The sequence below is a fragment of the Otolemur garnettii genome, unplaced genomic scaffold, assembly GCF_000181295.1.
Source record: "Otolemur garnettii isolate 467f Iridium unplaced genomic scaffold, OtoGar3 scaffold00014, whole genome shotgun sequence".
Taxonomy (NCBI): Eukaryota; Metazoa; Chordata; class Mammalia; order Primates; family Galagidae; genus Otolemur; species Otolemur garnettii.
Genome location: NW_003852409.1, coordinates 4380973 through 4405372, shown reverse-complemented (window position 1 = coordinate 4405372; position 24400 = coordinate 4380973). Strand labels below are relative to the sequence as shown.

General features: G+C 44.9%; 1 protein-coding gene and 1 pseudogene across 3 annotated transcripts in view; one reads left to right on the top strand and one right to left on the bottom strand.

Moving 5' to 3' along the window:
* NR4A3 (nuclear receptor subfamily 4 group A member 3) overlaps positions 1 to 8790 on the bottom strand; it is a 40868-nt gene extending 32078 nt beyond the window's left edge. Inside the window, exons 1-3 of one of the 3 annotated variants that reach the window (XM_003785168.1) lie at positions 8235 to 8790; positions 4807 to 4980; positions 1670 to 2637 (exon numbers count right to left, since the gene is read on the bottom strand). In XM_003785168.1, coding sequence (XP_003785216.1) covers positions 1670 to 2635 — 966 coding nt within the window. In that variant the 5' untranslated portion in view covers positions 2636 to 2637; positions 4807 to 4980; positions 8235 to 8790. Of the gene's footprint in view, positions 1 to 1669; positions 2638 to 3135; positions 3158 to 3877; positions 3909 to 4806; positions 4981 to 8234 lie in introns of those variants that run through there. The other 2 variants (XM_012802356.1, XM_023510534.1) reach the window with 2 other exon arrangements.
* Positions 8791 to 11203: 2413 nt separating this feature from the next.
* On the top strand, positions 11204 to 21276 carry LOC100940688 (annotated as a pseudogene).
* The last annotated feature ends 3124 nt before the right edge of the window (positions 21277 to 24400 follow it).

Sequence of the window (24400 nt, the reverse complement as noted above, 5' to 3'; positions counted from 1 at the left end):
CCACAGTATACCCCATGATTGCATTAACATACACAGCTATGGTTTAATAAAAAAAAAAAAAAAAAAAAAAAAAGAAAAAAAAAGAAAAATCTTTATCTTGAATACCTGTAGGCCACTTAACATATATGTAAAGTCTTTCCACAAGCATTTCCTCATTTATCTGAAGAATTTAATTAATGACATGATTACTATCAGCAGATCTAAAATAACTTTTGCTTGTTGCTATGTACACCCATCCACAAATATATGCCTTTTTACAAATACTCTATAGTTTTCATTTAATAAGGAACTATTATTTTAGGGCTCTTTAAAAATTAAAAAGTGCTTTCATATATGTTTTTAGTTCATTTAATATACAGCCCTTTTCTGAGTTTTATTCACTGATAGGGAAACTGAGGTATACAAAGAACTGTCATGCCCAACATCATACGATTGGTAAGTGACAGATCAGTCTCCTGTTTGAGTCTTCTTACTACCATTTCAGCATGCTCTCAGATATGTCCTATTGGCCTCCTAAATCCTGGTTACCCAATCAGCATCCCACTTGCCCTCTCTACCCTGTCTGGAGGATAGGGAGTGACTTGTGCAGCTTTGCAAATGCCTGAAATAATGGTCAAGGGGGGTGGAGAATGAGGAGGATGGTACAGAAGTATCTGAAGAAGCCTGGGAGTCAGTAGCAAAAGGCAGAGGAGTAAGAGGACAAGGCCTTTTCCTCCTGAGTGGTAGAAAGAACACTGAACTTGGGAGTCAGGAGAAACCAGCTGGAAACCCCTCGTGCAGCTAAATCACTGCTTACAGCATACATAAGACTTCTCTTGTCTAGGAGGGGATTGATGGCTCTCCTGCTGTAAAATTCTCCTTTATATACTTACGAAAGAAAGAACAATGTCTACCCTTGGCACTCTGTATGGTACACAGGCGGGGCAGTATTCCTAGAGGATAGAGTGGATTGGTGAGACCCCCAACTTCTATCTTCTATGAAGAGAACTACCCTAAACTGCCATTTGCTCATCTGTCTGTTCCAATGCTGCAGACTGAGGAAAAAGGTGTGTGAGCACTTTGGGGCCACACAAACATGAGTTGGCGTTCTACAACTGTGTGTCCTGGGGCAGCTGAACAACCTATCCAAGCTTTAATGTCCTCATCTAGGAAACAAAGAAAATATCTACCTCTAAGACACTGTTAATAAAAATAGCTAGTCAGTGGCCAGAATTCAACCTCAGGTCTGATCCTAGAGCCCCAGCTCTTACTGTAAGGGTTAAATGAGACACAAATGTCCAGGGCCCAGTGTGCAGACCCTATTCCTTGAGACGCCCTGGATGGACAGACACGGAATGCAATCAGGTGCTTGCGTTTTTGAAGTCACAGATCCTTTTAGGAATCTGCTGAAAGCTCTCCAGAAAATGCTCCTAAGGCAATGTCAGGGAAGGAGGTTCCCAGACCCCTCTAGTCCATCTGGGGTGGCTTCCTGCACCTGTACCTAAAGTGAAGCGCCCTGGAGAAAATGGGTGAGAGGGTGCTAGGAAGGGCTACCGAATGCATAGTGTAATTACACCTCTCAAACCAGGAAGGACAAGGATAGCCCCCACACCCCCTCCGAAGCTCTCTTCAGCAAGGGGGCTGGCTGGGGAGGAGAGGGACCTCCAGGAGGAGGCAGGCATGCGCTCACCTTGAAGAAGCCCTTGCAGCCCTCGCAGGTGCGCACGCCATAGTGCTGGCAGGCTGCGTTGTCCCCGCACACGGCGCACGTGCCCTCCCCGGACGACGAGCTCCTGTTGGGAGGCGACGGCAGGGTGGGGCTCTCTCCTAGCAGGCTGGACGCGGTAGGGGAGGGCGTGAGGCCCAGCGGCGGGAAGGGCAGCGGGGGTGCCCTCTTGGCCAGCGGCAGCCCGTATGGGTGGCCCTCCAGCGCGGCAGCCTGGCCCGCAGCGGCGGCGGCTCCCAGCGGCAGGCTGAGCGCGGCGGCGGCCGTCGGGTCGTAGCCGAGGTGGTGGCCGCCGGCCGGGCTGGGCGCAGGAGGATGTGGCGACGAGGGCTTGAAGTGGAAGAGCGGGAAGCGCGCGCCGGCCACCGGGGGCACCGCCTTTATCGGTGGGTCCAGCAGCGGGCCGGGCGCGATGCAGCCGGGCGCTGAGGGCAGCGGGTCATCCCACAGCGCCCCCGCCTGCGGGGGGAAGCCCGGCGTGGTGGGCGTGGACGGCGGGGACGGCTTGAAGTACATGGAGGTGCTGGGAAGCACTTCGTCCTCGGGGCCGGAGGGAGTAGGGATGGATGTCTGCTGCTGCTGCTGCTGGTGATGATGGTGGTGGTGATGGTGGTGGTGGTGGTGATGGTGGTAGCCATGTGCGCGCCCACCATCCTCCACCTTGATCAAGGGTCGCGGCCCAGACGGCTGCATTTGGTACAGGCAGGAGGGCTTGAGTTCATAGCTACTCGAGTAGCCCTCCATGAAGGTACTGAAGCTGGGCAGGGATGTAGTGGCAGTGGCCGTGATCTCTGTACTGCCGAGGTCCATGGTCAGCTTGGTGTAGTCTGGGGGGTTCATGATCTCAGTGGTGTATTCCGAGCCGTATGTCTGCACTGCATAACTGGAACCTGGAGGCGAAGGGCTATATTGGGTTTGCACGCAGGGCATATCTGCAGGGACAGGGAAAAGGGTCTCTTAGAAGCAATTCGACATTTATTTCCTAGCTAACAGACAGCATTGAATTCATTGCTACCTAATTTGGGAAAAAGAGGAAATGACATCCTCTCCTCCTTCTGGGAGCATAGAAACAAAGCCCCACACCAGACTTTCTTCCTCCAGGGAAGAAAGCTGAATTCTTGACAGACAAAAGAGGCTGTCAAAACTCAGGCCTACTGGGGGACCTCTATACCCATCTTTTCTTCCTTCCCTGTTCTGTCCTCCATCAGATCTGGGAAACTTGATGTCTTTCCTCATGAGCTCAGAGATGTTTTTTAAAAAGTGGTTTTGAATCCTATAAACTAATTGGGGTGGCCTCCTCAGCCACAACCTGGGAGGACAAAGAAAGCCAGTTGGTTTATTCTCAAAGGAAAGAGGCCATTGGTCTCCCAAGCCACACACATTGATTTGTACACCTATTAGTCAGAAAAGGCACCCTATGAGAGACTTACTGGCCAAAGGAGACAGTGACATTCTAACATTTCATGAGTGCCAACTGAGGCTGCCCACACATGTTGTTTCCCACCCCCTTCCCAACTCCCCCAGACAGGACTAGCAGCCTGCACAAAGTGGACCCCTGTTGATGGCTTCAGCCAGCTAGGTGGCGAGATGGGGACGTGGGCCCAGGAAATGGACTCGGGGGAGTTTGTACCATCTGCAAAGAAAAAGATCAGCAGCTGCAGCAAAACACCCACCAAACCTGCTCTCTGCTCTAATATATATACACATATATATATATCCTAATGCTGACTAATAAAATATATCAGTGGCTATTTAATGACAACAGTTTACAGCTATCATAATAGGCAAGTTAGCCTAGGTACTTCCTTATGAGAAAAGAATTAGCACCCCTGGAAAAGAAGAAAGCAGTTTCTGAATAGATTTGGTTTTCCCTGCCAATTTAAATATATTGAGCCCCTAAAGTGTGGTATTCAGAGTCCTTACTATTGTTTAGAGAGGTTGACCTAGGTGAAATGGTCCTGAGGATTACTAAATGTAGTAGATGATTTATCTAGTTATTTTCCTTTCTTTATGGCTAAATATAAGTGGTAAATCGCACAGTTTCTGGTGGTTGGTTTTTCTGAGCCAAAGGAAAACCAGGTGTTTAATGCCTGTTTGGAGTCTATGGTGTAAAAGGTGTGACTAATAGAGACATGAGTGCTTCATGTATTTCCTTTGACATCTTTCTCTTACCCACATTTCCAAATCTGATTGAGTCATGCATGTATAGGATGAAACCTTGACTTGAAAAAAGGTGATGAGGGCCTGTTAGGAGAAGCAGTAATGAGAGGCCAGTTCAAGCCCTTTTATTTCCCCAAGTAGGGCCTTAAAAACACACTCAGTAGTTTAAAGGTTTACTTATCTTGCTATCAAGGAGGTGAAATGAAAGACTCATCATTTAAAAGAAAGAACACTGCTTGATCTCTCTTTTTTCCTCTCTTCAGCACCTCTAGGATTTCTCCCTCAGTCTTTTCTGTCATTGTTCCCTGTCAATCCCTACCTATTGCTCTTCTTTGTGTCTTTCTGAGGTTTCCAGCTAGAAGGTGAGCTTGCTAGGGTTGCATTTTATTATTCTGTGCTATCTCTGGTGCCTACTCAGGTCTGGCAACTATTATTGCTTTAGCAAATTCATAAAGAGGTGGTACAAACCAAACCTGCAATCCATTCTTGCCAAACTCAAATTTACACCTGGTTTTCGGCTCAAATGCTTTTCTCTTTCCCTCTGAGGTTCAATAATCTAAACTTCTGAACCCTACAAGCAAAAATGCTCGGTACTGCTCTAAATGATTCCATGGCTCTTAAATGCATACACTAGATACAAAAGACAGGCAAAATGAAGACATTTAATGTATAAAAGACCCTAATCTATCGGTATATTTGCATTTTAGAAAAAGTAATTTTGAGAAGTGTATGCTTAATTTAATCTGGCTGCTCCACTCACTAGCAACAGGGTGTGGTATAAAGAGGGGCTTCGTGCAAAGAAGCCACCTGTGCTGTGAAATTCCCGGCCAGCAGTCACTGTCCTGGCACTGGGAAGTCCACCAAGCTGCCGGTTGGGTGTGTGGTTCCCCTACCCACTTCTCCCAGCCCGGGAAGCAGAGAGATGGTGCTTTCAAACCTACCTGGAGGGTATCTTGTGCGCTGAATGGTGGGGCTGGGGGTCTCTCGACCGGAGGCTGAGAGTGTGAGAGGAGGGGGTGTCTGGCGAGGCGAAGCGGCGGCAGTGCTGCCTGGCTCCGCTGAGGGTCCAGGCTCAGGGCCCGGACTTGCCGGGCTGCGCTCTTCCACAGTGGGCTCTGCGGGCATCGGGAGAGAGGACAGAGGTCACAGCAAGACCATGTTGGGTCACTGCAGCCTGGGCTGGGAGCGCGCGCGCGCGCGCACGTGTGTGTGAGAGAGACAGAGGGAGACACACACAGAGACGTACACACACTGCTGGGAAGCCTTTAGAAATACTACGTTAATTACAAACAATTATCATAAGGGTAAGGATGCTTAAGGGTACCAGAGTCCCTCTGGGCAAAAAGCTTCAAACAGCGTTTGGGAAGCTGAGGGAAGGTTGGTCGCACCCACCGCGGTTTTGTGGCACCCGAATCGAGGCTAAAAACAGAGTAGCCTGTCGTCTCCCAGAAATTGATCTCTCTGCCCCAACAATTGATTCCGAGCCCAGGAAGTCAGGAAAACCAAAGAAAGGAGAACACTTGAGGAACGAGTTCCGCCCGCATTGAGGGGTCAGTGAGTGTGCGCAAGCAGAAAACAGCCATTTTCCAACTTCGCCTGCCCCCACCCCTCAAATACAAATTTTACATGTTGCATAGGAAATGCACGAGGTCCGGAACGAATGCATGAATGCCCGGAGGAATTAAGAAAGTCTGAGCTTTTCATTCTAAATGCTAATGGAGCTTCGCTTCCATTAATCGCGAGTTTCGGGGGCCAGGGGTCAAGCAAACAAAAGGGCACAGTGGAAAGACGGCCGGCGCTGGAAGCAAGACTAGGAGGCAGAAGGCGTTCTCAGCTGGTGGGCCAGGCAGAAGCAGGTCCCTTGCACCCAGCGGGGGATGTCCCTGAGGGTGGGCGGCTGCGAGGCTTCGGGCCACCCAGCTGCCCGGAGAGGGCACGTTGCAGAGGGCACGTCGCGGAGGGCACCGGGTGCGGCTCTGGGGTGAACATCAACGGACAGCCCAAAAGAAACTTTGTAGCTGAAAGCCGGGCTTGTCAGGCTTAGAGGACGGATCTGGCTGCCCCAAACTCCGGCCTATAGCGCCCCCTTTGCCCAGGGTGGGCACAGCTCGAGGGTGGGAACGTGCACCGATCCCCCCTAGATCAAACCAAGCCAAAAACCTGTTGGGTGCGCAAGCCGCGGGTTTAGTCTCCCTGCGCCCCTGTGCCCCGGGCTTGCCTGCAGGAAGAGAGAAAGGGACGTGGAGTCCCTAGGTCCGGGAAACCCTCTGCAGCTATCAAATGGGGGAATCCCTTGCCACCTCCAGCTCCAGCCCGAGTTGCTCCGGCGGAAAGCATGCGCTCGCTGTAGCGCAGGCACAAGTGGATCTTCCTAGAGCGGTAGCGTGTGCTTCCCGTCCCCCCGCATCTTAACTGTGGGTGTCCAGCAACGCCCCCCCTCCTCCAGTGGGTGCCCTCATTCCTCTTCCACCCCAGCGGCCTTGCAAGAGTAATCTTTTTCGAGGGGCGGCCTCTGAACTCAGGTGGGCGGGGACCGCATCTTCCCAAGGAAGGGGGGTCCCGTGGAGATCCCAGAGTTTGCAGGAGAGAGCCCCGCCGCCCTTCCTACAGCCCAGCGCAGCGCCCCACCGCTCTCTCCGCCCCTCAAACGGCCGGTTACCTAGGCGAAGCCTCCGCGCCTGGAAACACGTTCCACCGCTCCCGCTCACGGCCGCCGGGGCCGGCAGCACAGAGCCTTGGGGTTGTAAATTAGGAAGAAATAACTAGCTCTGTCAAAGCTCCTTTCTTTCTCGTGGGCAGACGAAAGGAACACCCCCGTGTTCCCCTCCCGGTGGTAAAGTGTGTGGAGGAAACCGTGAAACGCACCATTGTGACCCGGGCTCCTCCGCGGAGTTTCCAACCCTGGGGTGCGGGGGCGGAGGTTGGGCGGGGGCAAGAGGAGTGGAGGAGAGACGGACAGAAAGGGAAAGACAGACATTCTCAGAAAGTCCGACGAAGACTAGACAAACTGCGGGGGAGAATATCTGCGAGCGCGCCGGCCGCTCAGTGGGGGCGGGTGGGCGCAGGCTGAGGGAGCGGGCGTGGAGATTGCCTTGGCCTAAGGAGTCTTTGATAGTCATATTATAAGCATCTTGTTCAGGGAAATTACTCAAATAAAGTAACTTTACGGTGCCCAGGAACCGCGTTGGGCAGCTTCCCCACTCCCCAACTCGGTTCTAAAAAATACTTCCCCGTCGTGGGAAAAAGATCCAGGATAAGATTCACGATGGAATGAACGGCGTCCTGTACCTCTCTCCCGGCACTCTAAGGCCCTGGGATAAGAGCCTGAGATTTCTGATTACTAAACTTGCAGCTTTTCCCTCTGGAGGCACACATAAAAGGCAATCTCCAAGAACGTTCTTGGAAATCAAGAGACAAATGCTTTCCCCTTCACGACTGCCCCGAAGCTGCTAGCAGATTCAAGAGGTGCCTTTGGAAGTCAATCTCCGCAGCCTGCGCTCGCCTGACCTCTTTCCTTTCAGGACCGGGAACTTTCATTTCTACTAACAATAAAACATTCCGAGCAAGTTCTCCAAAAAGCGCTAGTTCTGTCAGTGAAAAGTAAACCATGCCTGTCTCACACCGAGCCAAGGTCTGGCGGAGAGGGACAACGTCCCCACGCGTGTCGGGGCGCGGGAGTCGGCAATTACACCCCATTTACCTCCGAAGGGAAAAGTGTAAACCGACAAGTCCGCGACGCTGGGCAGACGTGCCTAGTGGAGCCCCGGGCTCATTTCAATACAATAAGCCACATTCCTACAATTACGCTCTTTCCTGAGGTCCTCTGAGAGCCTCTGCAAACTCTGCCCGCCACTGCCCAGACCCCTTCCCTCCCGAGCTTCCTTCCAGGGAACCTGCTCGGTGTCACCAATTAGGTACATTAACTTGAACCCACCAGAGCCCCTATTTTCAATCCTACTTAAAAGGCAGGAAAATTACTGCCGTTCATCACCGGAGCTGCAACTCCCTGCCGTTGCCGCCGCAGCCGCCGCCGAGAGCATCATTACCATGACAACTAGAGCCGAAATACCCTGAATTACAGCGCTAGAGCCGCTACAGCACAAATCCCGGTTCTCCTCTTTGTTAGAAGCTTTTCGCCTCTTCGAATGGGGGGAGGAATCCCACGAGCTCTAAAGATACCCGCGGGCCAGCTACACGGGAAAAGTTTCAGATCAGAACCTACAGGCTGCTCCGCGAGCAAAGGCGAAGCGGGGAGGTGAGGTGGGGAGAGGGAACCTCACACTCAAAGTTGTCAATTTCAGGAGCGACGCTTCCCAGCAAGCCAACTTTTTAGCAAGTCCCCTTAATAACTGGGCGATCTCATACGTACTTGAATGCTGTGGCGGTTCCGTCTTTAGAGCGAGTTTCTAGAGAGCTGTTCCGAAATCTGCACTGGGGGGCGAGTCACAGCTGCTGTCCTGGAAGGGCTGAGGTGTACAAGCCCAGCAGCTCCCAGAGGCGGTAAGCGGCTGGTGGGGGATGCTGCGATCCCGACTCATGAGAAAGCGCCGCCGAGAGGTTCCGCGGGAGTCCTGGCTTGGGCTGCCACCAGGGGGGAGGATGCCGCCGCTGTACCCACCTCCACGGCCACCGCCAGCGCTGTCAGCGTTGCAAAGTGAGCCCGGGAGGGGCGTCCGGCTGCGGCGCCGCGCTGCACCGGCGAGGGCGCAGGGCAAGAGGGGTGTGAGCGCGCGGGAGAGAGTGGAGTGTGTGTGTGGAGCGTGTGTGCGCGCGTGTGTCTGTGTGTGCGAGTGAGGGAGCGGGTGTGAGCGCGTCTGTGTATGGGGAGCGGAGGAGGAGCAGGAGCTGGAGGGGTGGGGGGCGGGAGGCAGGAGACTCCGCTCTCCCGGCTGCGCGTTCGCTTGTTCTCTCGGCACGTCATTTATGCCACAGGAGCCCTAGCGGCCTCTCCATAGAGTGCCTGGAATGCGAGACGTCAATGTGACGCCATGGGACGCTACGTCACCCTCCTCCTCCCTCCCCTAGCCCAGCCGGTTCCGCGTGTGCGAGGGAGGGTGTGTGTGTGATCGCGTGCGCGCGCGCGCGCTTCCAGGCCAGTCGCAAGGCTGCACAATGGAAACTGCTCTGTACCTCCCGCCCCGGCCCGGGGGCTTTTCGGAGCCTTGGCTGCCAACTCCTTTGCAGCTGCGCTGCTAGCCTGGGCGCGCGTCTGCGGGAGGGTGTAGCAACCTCCTGCGGGTCAGGCGGCACCGCCCAGCTGTCAGGCTCGGGTGGAGTAGAGTTGGAGGAGTGCTGCTGGCGCGCCTCCGAGGCTGCCCCAAGGCACCCAGCCCGGGCGAGGGGGTAAGGGAGAGGACAGCTTTTCCGAAAGAGAAGGCTCTTCCAGCCAGCTTCTCCGAGTGACCTGGCAGCCGGTGCAGAAGTCTGGCACCAGCCCGAAGACTCCCCGAGGTGCAGCTGTGCTTTCCTCTTGCAATGTAAAGCTGTTTACTTCTATCGGGTCCTCTGCCTAATTCCGGCCCCGCTCCCCATCATTTACTGGGTGCGTATTTCGCACACGGATGTAGATGGCTACGGGTTTTATTTCTTTGCACTTACGGTGTGGGTTTCCTAAGTGAACACATTATAACCTAAAGAAGTGCACGTCCATCATCCACAAGCGCGCTGCAGCAGAAACTACTTAATGTGTATAAAACAAACGCACACGTGTTGAACAGCTGAGCTGTTCCGACTGTTGCAAATCTTCCCTCCTCCCCAGCACCCGGTCAGAAATGGAACTCTCAGCTCGCACTTTCACTTTTTGATGATTGTAGTTGGGGCCCCTCTCATTGCCCAAATTAAACATTTCGAAACCAATCAACAGGATTTATTAGTCAGTCCCTCGCTAGGGGATTTGCTCCGGTCTCCTGGGACACATTTGTCACAAAAAGGGTGTGCCAAAAGCCTGGGCAACTCCATGTGGGAGAGAGCAGGCAATTTCTTTCTGACAATGGTAAATTTCTTGCTGAAAACAAAAACAAAGACTTATCAGAGTAAGGACTTCTAGCTCAAAGTTTGACTGATGTGTGAAAGTAATCACTTTGGTAAATGAATTTTTAGGAGAAAATATATATGAGTGATGAATGCAGACAGACCCCACGTAGTGTATTTGCATTGGTTGTGACAATTTATTTCTTTGACTTGTCCTAATCTGCATGTTGGGGGAAGGAGGAAGAAGAAAGGATTCTATGGTAGGTATCCCAGAATTACAGACGTTTAAGAATTGAAGAAGGTTCGAGGTAGGACTAGAAACTTGAAAACGAGACTACATATAGATATATACATCATGTATATCTTTCTTCGCCTCCACTTCCATTTCAGACAGAGTGATGTGGAAAAGACCGTGGGAGGAGGCTCTGAAAGTGGACCCGGTCGAGAGAGGAACGGAGCTTCTGCACTACCGCGGGTTCCAATCCAGTCTCGGAAGGAAGGAGGGCGCTGCTACATTGTATCCATTCAAAAGCTGAAGGGGGGAGCAGGACCTGGAGCCGCGCGCCGCTGACGCACGCGAGGCGCGTGATTGACGCAGGCGATGTTTCTAAATTCGGCGGTTGGCCGGGCCCAGCCGCCGGCGCGCGCCGCAGATAGCGGAGTAGGTTCCCTTCGGTCACCCCCGCCCCTTCTCCATTCAGCTACGCACGGGGCGGGGCGGGGCGGGGCGGTGAGCGCGCGGGCGCGCGGGGATCCGGTCGAACCAAATATAGTCGGGCCTGGCTATTTTTAGCTGGGCCTCGGGCGCGAGCGCGCCGCGTGAGGGGGCGCCCTGACCCCGCCAGCAGTGCAGAGGGGGCGGGGGCGGAGTCGCCATCTTGGACTCGGCTCGACCCTGTCTGGTGATCGGCGACGCTGGGCCAGGCTCGGCGCCTGGGGTCGGGGTGAGTGGAGGTGAGCTTGGGAGTGAGGAGGGGCGGGCAACTCTCTGTCCCGTGCGCGCTGTGAGGACTGAGGAGGAAGAGGCGCGGGGTACGCGCTGAGCAGTGGCGCGGGCGACCGAATGGGGCGCGCAGTCCTCGCGTGCGTACTTGTGTGTGTGTAGAGGGTGGAGGGACGGTGATCCCCGCCCGCCCAGTCGTCCTGCCACCCGGCAGCCTGGCCAGCCCAGAGTCGCGTGGGGGCGGAGCTGCCCGCGGCCACCACTTCCTGAGAGCCGGGGATACCCCTCCCGGACGTCACGGAGGAGCCGAGGCGGCGGTGGCGGCCCGGGGCTCATCCTGCACTTGCATCACGGGTGCAGCAGCTGCTCTGCTCCTTTGTGGCTTTTTCCCCTGTTGAGTAACTGCTTTGTTAACTGAAAATACCATGACGGGCCAGTGTGATCACCAGCTCCAGACCTCAAAGAAAGTGAAGCTGTCAGGCAAGAAGAGGGAGACTCCCCCAGCCGGCTGCGATGGTATCTGGTGGGTGGGTGTGTAGAGAAGCACTTGACAGTTTCCACGTATTACTTCATGCCTAACTCTTCACCCCCAAGAAGGTTTAAAAATACTTTTATTTCCATGCTGTAAAATTTCATCTGTGTTCTGCACCCTGCCATTCCTCCTCCAATTTAAAACTCTCATGCAGAATTGGAATCACCGTAAGCAGGAACCCTAAAATTAGGTACAATTTTTAGGAAACATGACATCTTTCAACACATTTATTGAATAAACTACGTTTTCGAAATGTTAATTATAAAAGGTAAGCCTTGCCCACTCAGTGTCGTTATAAAGCTACAAACCAAGTTTCTTCATGTGAATTGGGCTCCTTCAAACCGTTTTAAACCAGTATTCTTGTTTACTTTAAATTAAAAAAAAAATCCATCCCTGGCAAAGCATCTCTAGGTAAAGCATTTTTTGTCTATTAGTATCTTGGTAGTTAATTCTCTTCTCTCCCCTTCCCTTTTCTTCCACCTTCTGCCTCCTTTTCATACTTTTCTTACTACTAAGTCACCGACCTGGGTTCCTCTACTGCTCTGTTAGACTAAGGGCCGTTGTCTGACTCGGCTGAGCCAATCCGCTGTTCCTGTCTCAGCGCTTCTATGGTAGGAATCTGGAGAGGTTCCAGTGGTCATTAAGAGGCAACTTTTTTTTACACAAAGGCGGTCATGGAAGCAGAGACACCACGGCTGTCTGACATACTAGGATACCACCCTCTGCTTAATCTGAGGTACACATGTACACATACACAATTTTTTAGGTGACCTAAATGGAATAAATTTTTCTCTGTTCCTTTTATCAGCTCTGTATCTTTTCAAAAGTTTGATTTATTAAAAACCAGAGATATTGTTCTGTAAGGCATATGTAGTATGACTTTCAGCAATCTAAGTTACCTTTTTAAAGTAAAAAAAAATTATTGAGTGAAACAATGCTTTGTAGTTAAATTTCTCTCTCTTTTTTGGGGGGGGAAATCAAATAGAATAAGATCACCATAATCTGTTAAATATTGAAAACCTTTCTGATTCAGTCCTTTTTCTAGAACAGGGACATTCATGTGTGGTCTAGTTTACACAACAAAGTAAAGAAAGCAGTTAGTTTCTGCTTTCATAATGCTTAGGACTGCCAGTCAGTTAAAAACTCTTTCTCTAAAGTAACTATTACGGAGTCACTAAATAATTAACCTTTCATTTTGTTTTGGATTTGTAGGCCTAATTGCCTGAAAGAAAGAAAGTGCTCTTTCTTGGTAAATAAAATAATGAAATTTGGGTAAAATTCCTTGTATGTGATATAAAACAATTGTTTTAACAAAGTGGGATTTACAAATTGTTTTAAATGCTCTTCTGATGAAGCAGTCTTGTGAATTTTTCTAATACATAAAGAAAGGTGATGATTCTTATTAATGCAAAGATTAGGTGAGGTAAAGTGAAATGAAAATTCTGAGCCAGAAGTTGTTACCTAAGGTGATAATAAGAAAAATAAAAAAAAAAAAAAAAGTGTGCAAATTCAAGTTTTCTAGAATCAGTGGAGACATTCTTCACTATATTTAATATACATTTATAAAATTTAGAAACTTTAGCTGACATTTATACACTTAAGATATACCTGGGGTTATTGTAGTAATTTTCTATCTGACCTACCTGCATACCACCCCTTTTTTAGCAATACTGTCATTGCCAGATTAGTCTTCCTAAAATATAGCTTTTATTATTTTACTCTAGGACTTAAAAAGTCTTCAGCAGCTGTATATTGTCTCTAACATCAAACCTAAAGAGCTCCTTTATTTCCACAAAATTTCCCTATTCTAGTCAAGCTGGTATTCTCACTGTTCTTCAAAGATCCTTTTAACCTCCCACATTTTTTATAGTTTTCCTTTTTATGACATTCCCTCCTCCCCCTTCTTTTCTACTAATTGAAATTTTACCCTTCCTCTAAAACTAGCTCAAGAAGTGAACTCAGATTGTGCTTTAGTCTGTCACCAAGTTCTCATTTTACTGCCTTCTTTTTGTGTGTCGTAGTCTATTCCTTTGTAAAACTATAAGCTTCAAAGGCACACTTCACACAACTTTGAAATCTCTATGGCACCTAAGAATGTTCAGCATAAAATATTGCCTCATCTAATGTGAATACAGAGAGCAACCAGAATGTAAGTAACAAATTATATACATTCAGATTTTCTTAGCAGGAATGGACATATAGGAGATCATACATTAGTTGTTTTCTTTAGTTCAGCTTTGATTCTCCTGATTGAACATACCTTGTCGAGGTGCCCGCCACAAGCCCAGACAGCTGCGTGGTACAAGGAAATGGCAGTTTGGCTTGTACGTGTGTTACATCTGCGTAGGAAGATTTGCTATGATTTTTTTTCCTGGTAGACTTTTGGTTTGACTCTTTTTCTAACCTTTCCCCCCCTCAATTTGTACTTTCTCTTATGGTGCTTTCTCTTAGTGATGAACTAGGTGCAATAGGCTAGAAGGGTTAATATCAACTTGTTTGGAAAAGTTTATTAAGATTTAGAAAATTGATAAGGTATATGTATAATCAGTTACATATAAAATTCTTGAGTTTTTTACTTTTCCAAAATATATTTATTTAGACAGACCGCATGACACTACATGCAGAGGTAAACTGGGCGAGAACAGTTTGGAATTGTCATTTGTTAGAATTTTCAATTAGAAACTTATGTGACTTTGAATATTAAAATTTACTTTAACAAGGAAAAGGTAATAAAATAGGTTGGGAAAGATTTTCTGTGTTGTAGAAAATTTTAGGAAAAAATAAAGATAAGAAATGGAAATGTTATTTAATAGTATAAGGGCCAATAATATTTTAAAATCTAATTAAATAATGTTTTTCTATCCATTAGTAATAACAGACAAGCTTGCAGTCTGGTCAAAAAGATAGTTTATTTCTTAGTTATGTTATCCCCAGTCACTGGTAGACTCTGAAAAACCTTAATAATTGGGGGGAGAAAAGTTATTCCTTGTGTGATAAATAAATTCAGGATATTACTTATGTCTGTGAAGTTGATCATCCTTTTAACTAGAGTTAACAAGGTAATACCTCTTTCCAGATATAACTGCATAACCCTTTTGCATTGTTCCAATTCGTGAGAAAAATTGCCTCACATGTACAAGTTTCCTTTAACACATTCCCCAAGAATGAGATGCTGCTGTATGTCACAAGAGTGGGAGACTGATTCTGAGAGGTGTCGGTCTGGCTTTGCCTCCATGAAGCTGCCCAGCCTTAGGTAAGTTAATTTTGGAGAGACCTGTATAATTATAGCAGTGAACTCACTTTATGATTTTTCAGGTATTGAGGTATCGTTCAGGTTCTAAAGTTAATGCCGTTTTAGGCTAGTTAAATACTGTGAATCATGAGTCATCTCTGTCCAGGTCTCCTAAGTTATTCCATGATTGCTATGGTCTGGAGGCTTATTAACTCTTTCATTCTTTTTTTTTTTTTTTTTATAAAACACATGTGCTTTTGGTAGTAATATTATATTAAACTGCTTTGGCCTGTATGGAAATTAACTGTAGCCTTTGAGCAGGATCTTGGTGGCCCGAGAGAGTTAATGTCCTGCCAGTCTCGTAGCCTTCTCCTGTCCTTGAAGTAGAAATGAGCAGAAACCTGGATAGTCCAAAAGTCATTTTTATATTTAGCTTTGGAATTTGTTTTTGTGCATTCATTTGAATATGGATGAGTCACAAATTGACTTCATACAAACTAGCAAACTTTCATTGGAACAGAGTCTGTTGTTTGCTCTTCTTCAGTTCCTTTCTCATCCTCCTTTGTGTTCTAGGCATAAACTGTTTCTTCTTAAGTGTAGTGGCTGAGGCAGAACTGTCCACTTTCTCCTTTTTCCTAGAGAAGGCTTGGGGATGGTGGGATTGTAAGTCTTTATATCTCCTTTTAGAGTGTAAGTAAACAGAGAAAGTGAAATATTAAGAAGGCAGATCTTAGGGAAAGTTCCGAGTAGGTGTTAAGTTAAAAAAATGTTGGCACAGTGATCAGAAAGAATACAATAGACTTCTGTTTGCAAACTTGTTCGGTTTTGTAGTTGGATCCATCTTTATGAATAAATAAGAATGGACTTTACAGGCACTGGGAAGTGTCTTTATTTTAGCAGATTGCAGGTTTATGTATTATATCAAAGGTTTGGATAGTAAAACCATGGTTTCTTCATTAATTTAGGGTTATTTTTTAAATGCCTATATAAATACCATCTATATGTTTAGGTATCTGGTTTCCTACTAAGATCATGTAATTAGTAACTTATTTTGATTTTTTGCCATAATACATTTTCCAGTATTTATTCCACATGTTTATAGTTCACTACTGGAAAAATTCTTCCCTGACATCTGTTGTGAATTAGTTCCCTTTTTTAGTTATGTTTTCTTGTTTTATCAGTTGTGAGAATAGAAAGCTATATTTTAAGGATTTCTATAGTAATCAACTGTAAGAAAAATTGTAAGAAACTACCTCATTTTTTCTAATTTCTGAAAATGATTCTTAAATTTACATGTTAAATCACTGTTTTCCTTTTTTTAAACAACAGAAAAACTGGGTAAAATTTGAATTCATTTACCATTGTTTCATATTTGTCAGATTGACTTTTTAGTGACTTCTTCATACTTTTCAAGATTTTTTGAAAGGAGCTTCTATTATCTTGATCTTTAAAAAATGCCTTTGTGTTTGAATTGTTGTAAACCTGTGTGTTCTTTGGGATGAATATTCTTTTTTTTTCTTTTTTTTTGAGACAAAGTCCTACTATGTCACCCTTGGCAGAGTGCTGTGGCGTCACAACTCACAGCAACCTCAAACTCTTGGGCTTAAGCGATTCTCTTGCCTCAGCCTCCCAAGTAGCTAGGACTACAGGCCCCTGCCACAATGCCAGGCTATTTTTTTGTTGTTGATGTAGTAGTTGTTATTTGGCAGGCCTGGGCCAGGTTTGAACCTGCCAAATCGGGTGTCTGTGGCTGGTGCCCTTGCTGCTGAGCTATAGGCCCCGAGCCTGGGATGAATTATTGAGCACTTCAAGTGTTCAATAGAGCAGGTGCTTTGTAAACATTTGATGAATGAATGAAGCTAGTTTTCTTGAAGGTTTATTTAAATTATTCTATTTCTTTATCTTGACCAGCATCATGGACTTAAACTTTCCTGGATATTTGTACTCAGGAGGTAGCATAAGGGGAGAGCAGAGAAGGCCTGTGGTGTGTTATTGTGCTACACTGCCTTGTCCCCTGATTGGAACTTATCTACAGAGAACTGAAGGCCAGTATACTACTGTGTGACATTTGTGTTTGAATTAAGATACCATTCAGGTATCCTAAGGAATTGTTTTACCGTCTTTTGATCTGAAACACTCCCAGAATTATTCTTTGGCTTATCTCTTTATTTTGATGTGCCGCCTTTGTTGTGATACTTCACATGATTGTGTTCTTCCCTCTTTTCCATCAGTGTTACTGCCTGAACATACCTAATTTATTGATTGGTGAGTTCCTCACCTCTAGTCGTCAGGCCTCTAACTGTAACCCTCACCTTGCTTTCCACTTATAAATGCAACTATTCAAGTCTTCCAAGTGCACAGTTACTTGTCTACTACCAGTCACCCATGGAATGAGGAGGCCATGTGGGGAGTATTAACTAAGACCTCAAATTATGTCTACTTTACATTTTTACACATTTTAAGATTTAATTTTTGAGAGGCTAATATATTCACATGATTCAAACGACAAAACATTTGGAAATGAGAAGTTTCCCTTCCACTCCTGTTACCTATTAAATTACCATTATTCCAGAGTTTTAAAATACATTTCCAAGCCAATACAAATACAAATTCTGTTTCCTTTTCCTTTTTTATGCACATGGAAGCTTATATACATTGCTGTGCCTTTTTTACTTACTTAAGTTTTTTACTTAACTAAGGTATCTGGGAGATCTCTTCCACATCACTGTATATTTAACCAGCCCCATATTGATGGACATTTGGGAAAATTTTCAATCTTTTGCTGTTACAGGCAATGCTGCAATAAATATTTTTGTTACATAGATTATTTCACACTTGTGCAAATATAGGATTTGTAGGATAAATTCCTAGAAGTAGAATTGCTGAACCAAAGGGTATATATCAAAGTAGCTTGATAGGTACTGCCAAATTGCCTTTCATAGGGGTTGTACAATTTATAGCCCACCAGAAATACATAGGCAAGTGCCTGATTATCTGTATTCTTGCCAACAAAAATCTGGTAGGTGAAAAATGTTATCTTAGTATAATTTTAATTTCTGTTTCTCTTATGAGTAAGTTCGAACATCTTTTCACATGTTTAAGAGCCATTTGTATTTCCTTTTTTGTGAAGTGTCTCTTATATCCTTTGCTTATTTTGGGAAGCAGGGGTGGTTTAAAAATCACTTTGTAGTTACTGTTTACAATATGGAGATTTGCCCTTTCTAATATGAGTCGCAACATATTTCCCCCTAGTTTGTCATTTGTCTTTCAACTTTGCCTGTGATGTTTTTGCTATGTAGATTTCTTAAAAAATGTGGTTGAATCTGTCAGTATTTTATGACTTCTGGATTTAGTCAAGTTAGAAAACCGAATCTAGGGCGGCGCCTATGGCTCAAAGGAGTAGGGCACTGGCCCCATACCAGAAGTGGCGGGTTCAAACCCAGCCCCCGCCAAAAAAAATAAAAAAAAAAAAAAAAAAAAAGAAAGAAAAACCTGTTCCACTCCAAGGTTATGGAAGAATTCTCTCATACTGGCCTTTACTATTCTATTTTACATTTAAAATTTTGATCCGGTTTTCTTGGTATATCATGTGAAGAATGGGTCCAACTTTATTTTTTCCAAATGGCTACTCAGTTGCCTGAACACCATTTGTGAAGTCTACCTCTGCACTGTTTTACTTCTTACCCAAAACAACACTGATTCATCTCCTTTTTTTTTCACACCGACTCTGCTGCGACTGAATATGAATACACTTCTCTGCTTTCCTTCCTGTGAGACACCTTCTTCAGTGGCAGAGATGTCTTTCTCCGTGCTCCCTCCTTCCTTTCCTCGGCAATACCACAGCCTGGCAGCCAGTGAATATCTGAATGAGTACAGACTGCTCACAGGGCTCTCCAGGATTTTTCATTGAGCAGTACCTGGTTAAAAAGAAATCCTAACTGGAATCAGGTTCCCTAGAAGACTGTTCAAATAGAAATGTCTTCTGGCTCTCTCTAGTCATGCTTACCAGCTATTCTAAAAACATAAGGTACACTACCTGGTTCCTTCTCTCTTGAGGGAGTCCAATTTGGGCTGCTTTCCTCCATGCAAATTCGTATCATCTGGCACCTCTGCTTTGTCTGACGGTGTGAGGTATTACCTTCTGTAATTTGGAATGGGAACCATAATATACCGAAAAAGTACTGCTAGATTTCCTGTCATGCAGTGGCTAGTTCCTGAACCTCATTTACTGGGAAAGTGATTGTGGATGAATGATTTTGCAAACATGCCTCTTTAATGTAAACCCCAAGCAGATGATGTTTTTTTTATCTATGAAATCTAGGAGAAACCCCAGCTTTTTTCTATCAGAAGAGAGTGTCCAAGCAGGCAGATGAAGCCGATTTTCCTTGATACTCTTACTTAGCACTCTCTAAGCTACTTGGGCTAGTTTTGCAGCTTCTTAATAAAAGACTTCCTTCCACTTTAAACCATTGCCCCAGGCCATCTCTCCCTTCTAAATTTGTCCAGTTCATCTTGCCAGTTTTTTATTACTGAACCTTACCTTTTGATCCTATTTCTTATCTCAGCCTTCAGATTTTCCTTGATGCTGGTGGTACACTCTTTGTCCAGTGTACCAGTTTGACTTAAAAGTTATTACAGGTGGTCCCCAAGTTACAAACATCCAACTTACATACAACTCACATGAATGGAGGCTATTACAGTAAGTTCCTGAGTACAACTCTTACAGATAATAGGAAATGAACCTGTTCCAACTTATATACAAATTCAACTTAGGAACAAATCTGTAGCACCTTTCTCATTCATAACCTGGGGCCTGCCTGTATATAATTTAGTTGAAAGCAAACTGGTCAGCTGGTCAATTTGGTTAAAATAATGATTTGGTCAGAAATGAATATCCTAAGTTATTAGTTTTCAGTAGTAATTTTAGTATATTATGGGGTGATTAAACACTTCTAGCCCATGTTCGGGGAATTTTCCTGTTTTTTTTTCCCTTTAAATTTCAAGTTTATATTTTCAGGTACAAGAGCACGCTGTTGCTTGTGATATCAAAAAGTTGAAGCAACCGGGGCGGTGCCTGTGGCTTAGTGGGTAGGGTGCTGGCCCATATACTGAGGGTGGCGGGTTCAAACCCGGCCCTGGCCAAACTGCGACAAAAAAATAGCCAGGCATTGTGGTGGGCACCTGTATTCCCAGCTACTCAGGAGGCTAAGGCAAGAGAATCACCTAAACCCAGGAGGTGGAGGTTGCTGTGAGCTGTGTGACACCATGGCGTTCTACCAAGGGCAATAAAGTGAGACTCTGTCTCTACAAAAATAAAAATAAAAAAGTTGAAGCAACCCAGCTGCCCCAAAATAGAAATATACTTGGATAAGAGTGATAACATTACTTGGAACAAACAAAACATCTAGCGATAAGATAAACATGTTTTCTTTATTATCCCCCCCCCCATTATAAAGGCAGTGCATGTGCAGTACAGGACACTCAGAAAAATATAGATAAGTAATAGAAGGGGGCAAAAAAGCCATAAATTAATTTACCTGGGAATAACCACTTTGTCCTTCTTAGTCCTTTAAAATGTATTTTATACACATACACTCTATATACCATTCGTAATTTGCCATCATTTATTAACTCCTTTTCCAGTTAGTGGTGCATCACTTTTGTTTAGGGTTAGGTTTTGGTTTCTTTTGCGACTGTGGGCTAGTCTATCTTTGATTGCGGATAGATAGCCATTCTCTTTTCCCTCTGTCTCAGTGCTGCCTAGGCTTGCATCCAGCCTGGGTCCCTAAGGCCCCCCTGCTTGTTTTAAGTGGGACAGTTTGTAAATGAAACCATTCTGCCAAGCCTTTCTATGGAGTTACTAAAAAGACCCAGTTCCAAAATTCCCATGGTACCCTCTGATTATATAGAGAAAAATTTTTTTTTGTTTCTTGCTTGATATGTTATGGTTTATTTTGCAAACTACTTGGAAAGGGAAGAAGGGGAGAGATTAGATTGGATCTACATAAAAATGAAAATAAAGAGACATTGCAACAGAGAAATTCATGATCATTGAGGGGAAATTATTTAAAAAGTTTTCTCCAGGAGAAAGGCTTTTTCCTTTCTGTCTGGCCAAGATGGGTACATTCAGGAGCTATGGAGGAAGAAGCAGTCTGATGTGATGTGCTTTCCTCTGAGGGTCCACTGCTGACAGGACTGCCAGCTCCACCCAGGTGGATAAAATGCACAGACTGGGATACACGGCTAAGCAAGTTTATGTCACGTATAGGACTCGTGTGCACCACGGTGGCTGCAAATGCCCAGTTCCTAAGGGTGTAACATATGGCAGGACTGTTGATCACAGTGTTAACCAGCTAAAGGTTTGCTAGAAGCCTTCATTCTGTTGCCAGGGAGTGAAGTGGATACCACTGTGGGGCTTTCAGAGTCCTGAACCCTTAACTGGGTTGGTGAAGATTCCATATACACATTTTTTGAGGTTATCCTTATTGATCCATTCCATGAAGCTATCAGAAGAAATTTTGACACCCAGTGAATCACCAAATCAGTCCACAAGGACAGGAGATATGTGGGCTGACATCTGCCGGCCCCTAGAGCTGTGGCCTTGGAAAGGGCCATAAATTCCATCATTCCATTGGTAGTTCTTACTGTGCAGCTTGGAGAAGGCAAAATACTCTTTTGCTCTACCGTTACTGCTAATATAAATAAAGTTTGTAAAATTCGGACCTATTTAACAATTTAAGATGGTCAAAAAAAAAAAAAAGATTTTCTCCAAAACAGGGTTGACAGATACGTGCTATGTGCGTGCTAAACCCAAGTTCATTGTAGACTGATTAATCAGTCATGGTACTATATTTCATTGGCTCACAACCAGCTTTCATTCTTTCTCAAAATGAGGTTCTAAGTAGCTATATCTATTGCAGTGGGGATAAACCTGATTATCATTCTTACTCTAAAATGTTGCATTATGTTGTTTTTTCTAGTAGTAGATTGACCAAGAAAGTTATAATAAAATGTTTTATAAACAACTTTATGGTATTAAATATGGGATGCAAGTAGAGAATAATTATCTGGATCTCAGGCAAAGCACATGGCTCATAGTTAAGATCATGGAAGCAGCATAATTAAATTATGGAGTGAAAACAATGTCGTAATAATACTCATCATTATAAATTGCCCCTGTATGGTCATGGTGATTGACTCCCCAGCATTCATTCCACCCCAGATGATTAGTCTAAGCAGTCATGGTTAATCCTGTTTCCTTTGCCAGTGAAGGGTTTGGAATGATCTATAACTTGTTCTGCCCAATGAAATGTGAAGGAAAGTCTGGAGGAGTGCTGGAGTACTTCTGGGGAAGGATTTCCTAATCTTAAAAACGGAGAAAAGAGACAATGCCTCCTCTCCCTCTGATGTTATGTTTGAGTAAGATGGCCAGCACTGTTCTAGCCATCTTGGATATGGATCTAGAGATGGCAGAACAGAGAGATGGAAGAAACGTGAGCCATTGATGACCTTACTGAACTGCTGATTGTGTTGTACTTGGTCTGCCATACCTCTGAACTTCCAGTTCTGTGAGATAGTACAGTTCCTCATTGTGTAAGCCAGCAGGATCTGGGATTTTGTCACTTGCAGCCAAAAACATCCTGAGTGGTATACTCGCTTTGTCCCAGGCAGATCCATGTCAGGTGGAATAGATTTTATTCTGATAGGTTTCTTTTCACCAGATTCACATATTTCATTTTAATCACACTAATAGCTTCACTATTTGCTACCTGAAATCTTCAGGCATGGGGCTCCTGCCACTGTCTTTTGGCTTGATGAAGTGGATGCAGATTCTGATTTACCAAGTCTCATCTCAGTCTTTTTTAAGGGCTCCACCTTAGACCAAGGTTCATCACAGAAAGCAGTAAGGAGCCAAACAGCACTCGCCATCTCTTCTGGAATCTTTTGGGTTGTTTGACTATCTGGTGGTGTGACTGCTCCTGTTCTTCTTTTCCTTCTTTTCCTGGTTCTGATTTCTTGCTTTGATCTTGGTTCCTGGTCTTGCATATTCTGTGTCTTATGCTTGATCTCAAGATTGTTTGATAGATTTATTTTCCTCTCTTCCTTCTCCCTTCATCCTCCTTTCTTCCTTATCTTCCTCATCCACTCCTTCCTCACTTTGGAACTTTTCTTTGTGGCCAGTGGAGATTGTTCTGAGTAGATGTGGAGTTTAGTATTTGCCAGGAATAATGATGAGTTCAATAAGTAATTATGCAGCTGTTTGTTCTAGACTGGTACCGTGGAAAGGCAGAGTAGGTCAGCACTTGGGCCAGCCAGAAATGGTCTGGAGTCTTTGTAAGGCTTCACTCTTTGCTACCTGAAATCTGCAGCAAGTCACTTAAACATATGGCGATTATTTTTAAAGTTTGTTACTATTGTCTGATTTTTTTCTCTATTATTGTGATGAAAATGAAATAATGTGAATCTGGTGAATTAACAAAAAACCCATTCTTTTAAAAAAAGAATACCTAAGCTTTGTTGGATTTTCTGATTATTTTTCCAGTAAACTAATGTGGTTGAAATTTAGGTTTCAATGATAACCTAAGGTCTGGAAAAGGAAAAATCCACACAATATTAATAAAGGTCAGGATGTTGTTCATGAGGCTTATTTCTAGTTCAACCAGAAATTCTGGTCAGCCAAATAAGGGGAAGGAGAAACCAATAGAAGAAACACCCCCTCTAGTGGCGAGGGGCCAGCGCCTATACTTGGTTGCTGAGGTGGGTGATGGGAATGGAATACTTAGGATGTTTAAGTTTCTTAAGAATAATGTTGAGGCTTTTGAGTCAGAATAGTTAAGGAGGGTCTTTAGTTCAGGCTTGTTTGTCAGGAGACAGCACATTTCCCAGGATAAGCGTATTGGCATTCTAATGCGGAATTGATTATTTGAAAAATGTTGACGCTACTAGTTAATAGATTTATAATTCACTTTTATGTAGGCCAGTTAGAGATCATGAAAATTAGAAGACCATTATTTCTAAACTTCTGATTAGTCTGAGATGATATAGTAGATACCTTTATAATCCCATTCACAGGAGGAGAAATCCTATGTAAAGTTTAGGCATACCATAGAGCAGTATTCATCTATTTTCATGTATAATATTGGTTGTGGATTTCCTAAGTATGAATTTTGATTTGAAATTTTTAGTGGTGATCCTGAGAACCAAATGTTTAGCTTAGATCTTGGAAGTGATTTAATTGGTGGCTATAGAAAGGCAGTGAAGTTAAATATATTAAAATAACATTCAATTATTGAAGACCCATAATTGAGTGGCTCAGGATAAGAACCTCATGCGTTCTCGGAGGACATTTCATCTTAATGATGTATGTCGTTGATGATAATGTTTGCAAGTGATTATTACATTTATAAATTTCAAAATCCATTGAAATTTTTACTGTTTCAACTTCTGTTTGGTAAGGATTCTTCTTAAAGACTTCTGAAGAGACAAAATCTCAGCAAATAATGTTTTTACAATATTCTGTTAGATCTAAGAAAGATTAGAATGCCATTCAAGTCTAGTGTAGAAAAGACTTGTGTGGTTAAAGCACAAGAATACAAATTCTGGTATAAGGCTACATTATTGACTTGCCATTTTTTAAAATTAATTATTTTTTTTTGGAGCTTTTGGCCGGGGCTGGGTTTGAACCTGCCATCTCTGGTATATGGGGCTGGTGCCCTACTCCTTTGAGCCACAGGCACCTCCCCATTTTTGTATGATTTTTAAGGTTAAAATTATATATAGTCGAAGATACTTATCTTAAATGTACTATTTGGTGGTACGTTTTGAAAATTAGGTAGACCTGTGTAAACTACAGGCTAC